Source organism: Argopecten irradians, chromosome 6 (assembly GCF_041381155.1).
Source record: "Argopecten irradians isolate NY chromosome 6, Ai_NY, whole genome shotgun sequence".
NCBI classification, from domain to species: Eukaryota; Metazoa; Mollusca; class Bivalvia; order Pectinida; family Pectinidae; genus Argopecten; species Argopecten irradians.
The window spans coordinates 42,938,035-42,947,402 of record NC_091139.1 but is presented as its reverse complement, the minus strand read 5'-3'; the positions used below and the strand labels follow the sequence as shown (position 1 = coordinate 42,947,402).

Genomic DNA, 9,368 nt, shown 5'->3' with positions numbered 1-9,368 from the left:
CACTATAGGTGGTTTATCATTAAAACAAAGTCTAGGTGGTCTGAATGGAGGAATGCAAAAAGGTGTATTGGGTTGATACTGTAAAACAACTTTCTTTTCACTTCTGATTTACTTTCACATCCAAAGTAAATTTGTGAAAGTTTATCTCCATGAATTTAAATCTACATGTACATCATTTATATTGGGAGGACTTTCCATTTAATTTATAAATTCATGAATGTTAATCTTCGCAAACTTGTTTTGAAAAGGAGATTTCTAAATTTAGTAGCTGCTAAAGAAAGCTGGTTTATAGTATGTGATTAAAGACAATTTTCGACAATGTTAACACCCAACAATTTGGACAAGTAAAATAGTCCAAAATCATATTTTGATTATAAATAAAACTTTAGTCTGTAATCCGATGATTTTCATCATATAAGTACTAAATTCTGTAGTAACCTTATCAAACCATTATATCAATTAAATTATGTAGTTAATCTCATCGTCTTAAACTAATACAATTTTGTTTCTCTTTGGTACAAGCAAAACTTTTCACTATTAACTTAGGTTGGTTATGGTAGATAAATTTGACAAATATTTCATAAAATCTGACAAACACAAGTATCAAATTTTTCATACAGATGAATTACTGTATTTGCCATAATTTGCGCCCAAGGCCCTTAAATATTAGTTGCCAAGGGGGGGAAAATGTAAGTTGTGGATGAAAAAAGTCAAGCCATATTTCAAATCTTTCTGTTCTCATGGTACATTAATCTGTTACAGTCAACAGGTATATGCCTTTTATCATTGTTGTAATTCACATGTAAAAGACTCGCAAGTTCATGTAATATGGGATACAATGCTGATGTTATAGAGGCATCACATGTTGTAAAACATTGTTAAAAGTGATGGGGCGTTTATACAACTTATACACAAAAGGGGAGGGGCGCTAATTACGGCAAACACTGTAAGATGAATTATTACACTTTCAGATCAGACTGGATAGAAGCAGCCAAATAAAAATTAAGTTTTATGGTCCAATCAACTTGTGCAATCACATCATTTAGCTTATATAGATAACAAAAATTTGAGTTCAGCAGTTGTGAAAATGAATATGGCACAAATACATTTACATTTTTTTTGTATGTTGAAAAATAAACACTTGCTTTGGACAGCCATTTTCCAATCAGTGAAACATGATATTATAGTATATAAGGTAAATGCTTTCTGATGCTACCCAGGGGTATGATTAGTGTTAAGAATACGAGAATTATTATACTTATGATACAAGAAGCATTAAAGACTAGAAGATAACTGATAAAACAAATAAGCAATTGTCAAGGGAGATAACACACTATGGCCAGACTTAAATCCACTGAAAGGCGACGATTCAGAAATATCAATCCTGCTCAATATGGGCACATAATATACCATATATAATTTGTTAGAATGTTGTAATTTTGTTGTTCTTATAATCTTTATCCACAAACAGTATTGGCCATACACATTATTATGTAAAAAATACATAGTTAGTACAAATATGATCAATCTAATGCTAAATCTACATGATATTTCACATCATACAAAAGATAAGCTATTGACTTAAGGCTTCTACTCTGGTTCTTGTTTGATAACAGTACCACCCACTTTTTTAACAACATTTCCTTTCTCGTCCAAATCAAGAAAGATTTCCATGGTAGTTACCTGAGTGCCGGAATGCATGGCTGACATATGTGAACCCACCGTATCAGGATTAGCGGTGAACCATTGACATTTCGCGCATTCATAGATATGAGATTTATCATGTGCAAGACGATGTAAATTGTACTCCTTTTGGTCCGTGGTGTTGTAGCCACACGTAACGTGAATACACATGAAGATTCTTGAAGTTTTGCGTAGTTTCCTAGCGACACAGTCTCGGAAAATCACTTCCTCTCCACAGTGTTCTTCCAGTATGTGTCGCCTCATTTTCTCCATGTTTGTCTTGATTGTACCTGAATCACCAGTTATGCAATACAGACATTCATACTGGACATCATGTCGTAGTTGGCCTCCTTTGATTATAGGCTGGCTCAGTCTCTGAAGATCCTCATGATCAGGTGAGTATCCATGGTCGTTACAGGCATGTTTTATTACAGAATCCTCGGAGGTGTGTAAAAATGTACATCCATCTTTCGGGCAGAAGCAGTAATACGCATATGATCTGGCGAGCTTCTTTTTAAGATCCATAGAACGTAGAGGTTCATTGCTGTGTCTGGTTCTCAGATGCTTCTTCACCAGATTGACCCCAAAGCACATATGGGGGCAGTGTATACACCTGAACAGCTGTGGAGACTGACCTTGAGCTCGACAGCGTACCTGGGCCTTAGCCGCAGCGTTACGGGTGGGTCTCCCTGGAGACACGCCATGAGAAGCCTCATGAGTAACATACTCGTCCATTAATGACTGTATTACGTCCTGTGGAACTTCTAAATCATCAAAGTTGTCGTCATATTCTCCAGCCTCGGAATTATTCGCAGATTCATCTGGTGTAGTAGTTGCCGGGGATTCATCCATTTCAATGCTTACAGTCGGTGAGTTGGCCACCATTGATGATGTGGCTGGCATTTCCATCATCATAGTTCCCGTAGGCATCGCCTCCGGCATATCAGGTGCCGGATTAACAATTGTTATAGAGTCATTGTGTTTATCTCTAAGATGGTCGATAAGCTCACCATCATTCCTAGTCTCCCACAAACAGTACTTACAGAAGTACACATACATCTTTTTCTTCATGCGATGTGCCTGTAGATCCTTCATTAAAGTGTCACAGTCTTTATGGTTGGACAACACATGCTTTTTGACACGCGTGTTATTATTAGAGGTGTACGAGCAATGAACACAGGCATATTCAGCAGTTTTGGAGGATTTAAAGTTCTTGGCCATTTGGAATGCCTTTTGACTAATCTTCGATGAGAATGATCTAGTGAGTTCTAAGCACTTTTTGGAAGGAGCGTCAACTTTTTCAGGGCATCCAGGTTCAAGCCAGGGGGTGCAACTCTCGGAGTGATTAAGATATTCTTCAGTTTTCTTGGTGGTGAATGAACAATTCTTCCGATGACAAAAGAACACATATCGACGCTGTTTCAGTTTGACAGCTCGCATATCCAGACTGTACAAAACACAGCCTATATGTTTGATTTGGAGATGTTCTTTGATCTTAAAGCAGACAGGAGCATTGAAATTGCAGTGTGCACATTTGTAGGTTAAAGGATATTTTTTCTTTTGATCAGCTGGTATGAAATCTTCATCACTTTCACTATCGTCATATTCGGTTCTTTCACGTTCAGGAATACTAGCGCTCTCCCCACCACCAGATGGAATGGAAGCTGCAGGAAGAGCAGCAGAGCTGGAAGTAGAATACGCTGAGGAATGTTGGACACCGAAGCTTCCATAATTCATTGTATTAGAATTTTGGTACATTGTGGAATCCTTTTCCTTGATCCGATTCATTTCCTCCTGAGACGACACTAGCATAGCCACATATTTGTGTGCCTTTCCAGTATGCTGGCTGTTGAGGTGGGTTTTGAGAAAGGTTTGACTCAGTGTGACAAAGTCGCAGTAGCCGCAGTTCCAGCACAGACCAGACGATACCGTGACAGTGTTGCCTGCCTTTATTGCCGGGGTAGAAGATGAACTTTTGGCAGACAATGTTGCAGATATGTTTGCACTAGAAGCTGTTTGACTTGGTGTCTTGTTTGGCGACTGCTTCAGGAGGTTGGGAATAGAAAGTGGAAGCGTTTTAGAGGAATCTTTTTTGGAGGTTGGTGTTATTATGGTATCCATCTGTCGGTCCTCCTCTTCATCATCGTCATCGTCTTCATTTTCATAAGCATTATCATCGTCTACCTCATCTACCTCCATCTCAAAGCACTCATAGTCATCATCCTTTTTCTGTGACTTTTTCGTTTTCTCTTTGACTTCATTGGTTTTCTTTGCATCTCCTGTTGCATCTGTGTCACTGGCAGCAACTTTTGCTCTTTTTTCATCAGATCTGCTCTCCTCGTTAATTTTTTTCCGTTTGTTTGACGATTTGTTTACTTGGTTATTAGAAATCTCTGTCCTCTCTTCAATATCGGGCAAGAAAGTGCAAAATTTCAAAGTTTTTGCAGTTTCATAGAAATCTGAATGTTCTTGTACAGCATGTCGGATGACGTCAGCTCTAGAGAATGACTGGTATTCACACGTCTTGCAATGAAATCTATGTTCCAATACATGACTCAGCAGAGTGAACTTGGCTTCAGTTTTGAAAGGACAGAAGTTGCACCAGTAGAATTGTAGATCCGTCTGAATGTTCACGCCTTCGTTTGTCATGACAAACGCCTTGGAGGCGACACCACACACTACTTCCTGCGTGGTCGTGTTCAACAGCTCCTCTGTCTTTTCCTCCAACACCCCCATCTCCAATAGATCCTTCTTGGGTGCCGGGCACGTCAGCGTAGGACTACCAGGACGAAGAATCGCTGACATGCCAGACTTGGATCCAGATGACATGTTGTTTGTATTGTAGACAGAGGCCGAGGAGTTACTTTTTGAATTGGTGTCCTCATACTTTGTTTTGTAAGACATGTTTCTTGGTTGAGGTTTGTACAATCCAGCGTTGTTTTGTGCCAGTAAATATTCATTTTTCTGTAGAAGATCCTCAATGACAGTTTTGACAGACAACTCCTTGCTAGTGTCACTAAGCATGTTGCTTAGTATTCCGCGTAACCTTTTACTGGAGTCTCCACTGGGAAACGTGATGTCTGTAGCATTCTTGCTGTCACTGTTGGACGCTGCAGTCCCTGGCTCTGTGGTGGGTTCTTCAGTTGTACTATTGTTTAGAGCAGCATCGTAACCCTCATCAACTGGCTCAGGCTTGATGTTCATCTGATCAGCCTCATTCAGGCTCACTACATTGTTAATTTGGAGTCCAGACATTTTTGTTTCAATGGATCATCACCTGAAAAATATAATACAATAGGTTCTTTAATACTCTACCAATACAATATATTTCTTTATATCAAAACTTAAGACTTCACACACGACAAGCCTAGTTGAAGGAAAAACAATAGTGCAGGAGTAGGCTAAAAATCTTGCTGAAATGCAGTGACTTGACGTGACAATACTAAAACTTGAACAAAGATATTTTGATCACATATTTTACTGTATGTATTAGGGGTGTGGGGGGAGGGGTATATCACCCTTGATATTCCATTCATTTCTGGAATATGTTATAGCAAAACTGAAGACTCTGTGTGAAACAACAGATGAGACAGGTAGTTTGGTCCTTTGAAGTACATCAAAGGAATCAAATAACAATACATTATATGGTTTTGAAGTTAGGAGTTTATCTATGTGATAGAAGTTTGGTGTTGCTCTTTGTGATGGTAAGTTTTTTGTACACAAGAAGCTTATAATATTATTTAAGTTGTCAAGAGTGATGATAAAAACATTCTGAGCTTACTATTCTTTTCATTATGTGTGAAAGTATAAAGACAAACCTGTCAGTTTTTGAAGATGACACCTCATCTATGGTTTGGGCCTTTTTATTTTCAAACCTGTTATTTATCAATTAAATTGTTGCATTTCAAATATCAAGTACATCCTTGTTATAATAGGTATAAATAATGGTTGTATATCGTTGTTATAATAGTTAAAATGGTTGTATATCATTGTTATAATAGGCATAATGGTTGTATACATTGTTATAATAGGTATAATGGTTGTATATCATTGTTATAATAGGTATAATGGTTGTATATCATTGTTATAATAGGTATAATGGTTGTATATCATTGTTATAATAGGCATAATGGTTGTATACATTGTTATAATAGGTATAATGGTTGTATATCATTGTTATAATAGGTATAATGGTTGTATATCATTGTTATAATAGGTATAATGGTTGTATATCATTGTGATAATAGGCATAATGGTTGTATATCATTGTTATAATAGGTATAATGATTGTATATCATTGTTATAATAGGTATAATGGTTGTATATCATTGTTATAATAGGTATAATGGTTGTATATCATTGTTATAATAGGTATAATGGTTGTATATCATTGTTATAATAGGTATAATGGTTGTATATCATTGCAGCTGCGGCTGCTATGGTAACAATCCTAAATAAGCAAAAATTAGAAAAAAGTAGAAATATTTTCATCTAGAACCAGAGCCCATCCTTGAACAAACTTTCTCCTAAAAATATGAGGTACTTGCGCTCTATTGTTTCTTAGACAAAAACTATCAAAAATAGGAAAAATTGACGAAATAATATAATTCACTTAATTTATGCTTGTTACCATGGTGACTATATAAAGCTGCAAATTAGAAGAATTTTTTTTATTATTCATGTAAATCTACAACAATTTAATTTCATAACATTTAGTTTAAAAAGTTGATGGATTTGGGGTCAAAAAGGGTCCAATTAAACCATTATATTGTCCTTTGACTAAACAATTACCTGTACTCTCATCATCCATCTAATTCAGGAAGTGAACTTTGCAGTTTACACCACCAACCACAAGGTCATTCTGTTTTAATTGTCAAGAAACCAAAATTGACAGATCATGAAATTTTAGATAAGAAATAATATTTTTCCATTGTTGTTTTTATTTTCACTAGATAATGTTTTCATAAATCATAATTAGTGTATTGTAGATGTATATTTCAATTAATTATTTCACAGAAAAATTCCCTTTAAAATAAATAACATTTAAAAAAGTAGTCACTTGGCGTTTAACCCCTATCGATGGCCTCACTGCTCACACAAAGTGGCACACTTGTGTAAATTCTATTTATAGCCATGTACTGGCCCATGAGGCAACACTATGTATAGGGCTCGAATCTCGACAACCAAAATTCACAAAGACTTTGTGAAAACATGATATGAAGTCATTTATTGCCATAAAATATTATTCTTGTTAGGAAAATGAACTTATCTTTATGTAGACCTGTACGGAAGAGCGCGGTTTGAACCCTGTCTGCGCACAACCCTGCCGACCGCGGCATCCAAATCGATAGCCCGACATTGTTTGGCTCAGACTCAAACTGTAGTATAACGTTCGATACCAAAGTTTAACACACGAAACAAAACCTGACTATACATTTCATCAATCTCTGTTTATATATTAACTCACTACATGTGTTGATGACAGTTTATATTTTTCACGCCAGTGACACCCACACAACTACAAGCGCAAGCACACCCGCCATTATGTTTATTGTGTCGGCGGCATACCACACACTTCAGGGTGGTTTTAGTTAGAAATCCTGTATAAATACAGTCGGACGATCTCTCAAATTTCATCCGACGGGTCACTCATCTGACCCCAATTAGTCATTAGTCCTAATTAGGTATATAATCTTGCAACGTCTGTGGTGTGACGCCATTGGCAATGGTTGTTGATGACGTCACCTCAGGGGAGGTAATAACTCTTTCTACTGCACCTAGCAGGTGCTTGAATAGGCACTCTGGTTATGGATTTTAAAAAAATATGTTCGTTATATAATGTTTGGTGGTTTTGACTTGGGACTCTGTATATTAGCTGGAATGTACATGCACCATAAAATGACGAAAATATATTGTAACTAGATGGGAATTTTTTAGGTTTCAAATCAAGCCTAACGCCATTGGCAATGGTTGTTGATGACGTCACCTCAGGGGAGGTAATAACTCTTTCTACTGCACCTAGCAGGTGCTTGAATAGGCACTCTGGTTATGGATTTTAAAAAAATATGTTCGTTATATAATGTTTGGTGGTTTTGACTTGGGACTCTGTATATTAGCTGGAATGTACATGCACCATAAAATGACGAAAATATATTGTAACTAGATGGGAATTTTTTAGGTTTCGTGGCATCTAATCAATATACAAGTCATATCCAGTAAGAAATAAGGCGATAGTCTCGCCATCCTATCCCCACACTTCTCCATAGTTTTGTATTCGTTGTGATTTGTTTTATTATACACAACGTCCTTATGAATATTCATTTACACAGTATTTTTTAATTTCAATAATTTGTCATTTTACACATGTACACACCCTCACACCGACACATGCATGTTTATATAACCATTTTATGTAAAACAAACGTTTGTCTGATGCAAACCTCCCCATGAATTTTTCATGAAAGAAGATTATCTTTCTCTATGTACCTTTTTGGGATAGTTTTTTTCGCGGGGGTAAAAACTATTCTCTAAAATGCTATATAAATCATTTCAAAAACCAAAGGAGACACAAATCGTTAATATGTCCAACTGTACCAGAAAAATCTTGATCTTCAGACTTTCAAGAAAATTGAGTCAAGTTATATCGAAGTAGGGAACGCCATAAAATTAGTGATTCCTTGTACTAACCAGAATGAAGACAGAATTACAACCAAATTTCAACTTCCAGGTAAGTCTCAATAAATTTACTAATTCCAAGGATTTATAAATGAGAAGGATTCGTGACTGTCTCTTTACATTACTAAACACCACGCGAGACGCCTATGAACCGGGAATAAAAAACATTTTTCTCAACAAATACTTGTCATATCGAATCAAACGAAACACCAATGTAAAGTTTATTAAATTTCACAACGTTTATCACTTGCTTTAAGGACGGAAGATTTAGAGGATATGTCTGAATTTTTCGTTAAAAAAATACGACAGCTCATGAAATGACGGCCCGCTTCAGAAAGTAAGACGATAACCGTCGTACCAGCAAGCTACATCAAAGGCTGCGCCGGCGGATATCAAAGGAAAATCAGTCGTCGCCCAACGTCACGGTCAGTGCACAAACACAAAAGTTCCTGCCTTGTACCCAAAACCCAATGTGACTTATCCTACTCATTTCAGTTAGTACCGGAACCACAGGAGACATTCAAAGACAGCGTGCATGAGCAAAAAATACAAACAAGAGAAATCAAGAGAAATAACGTAAAATGTTATCATATCAAAAACATTATAACACAATCAACAAAATTTTATGAAGTTAATCGTAAAGCTTGAGTAGCATCATAACGGAATTCCAAAATCCTACCTAAAACAAACAAAATCTGGAATAAGTGAAAAGGTTTCCACATCCCAATGAAAACTCGACGAAGAAAATAACGCAAACAGTAACAGCTACGAGCTACCTAGCTAATGACTAAATCTCTAAATAAAACTAGTATCAGTAAGTGGATAAATCAATAGAAACAGCATTCAGAATGCAAACCATATTAAAAATAATATGGATCACTGGAAATAAATAAGTCACTTGTATCATAATATGCAACTAGCTATGATCCGCCATATGACATTGTCCATCTATCACCTAAGTGGAAAAGTTATATTTGTCACTTTGCACTATATACACTGGATAGCAAGTA

General features: G+C 36.5%; 1 protein-coding gene across 1 annotated transcript; it reads right to left on the bottom strand.

The window, feature by feature from the left end:
• Positions 1–377: 377 nt before the first annotated feature.
• Positions 378–5,715, bottom strand: LOC138325974 (uncharacterized). Its single transcript, XM_069272014.1, has one exon. It carries the CDS (start codon positions 4,936–4,938, stop codon positions 1,591–1,593), a length of 3,348 nt encoding a protein of 1,115 aa, XP_069128115.1. The 5' UTR covers positions 4,939–5,715; the 3' UTR covers positions 378–1,590.
• Between the last annotated feature and the right edge of the window lie 3,653 nt (positions 5,716–9,368).

Coding starts and splice junctions, on each gene's coding strand:
- LOC138325974 (XM_069272014.1), bottom strand. CDS start 4,938: ATGTCTGGACTCCAAATTAACAATGTAGTGAGCCTGAATGAGGCTGAT.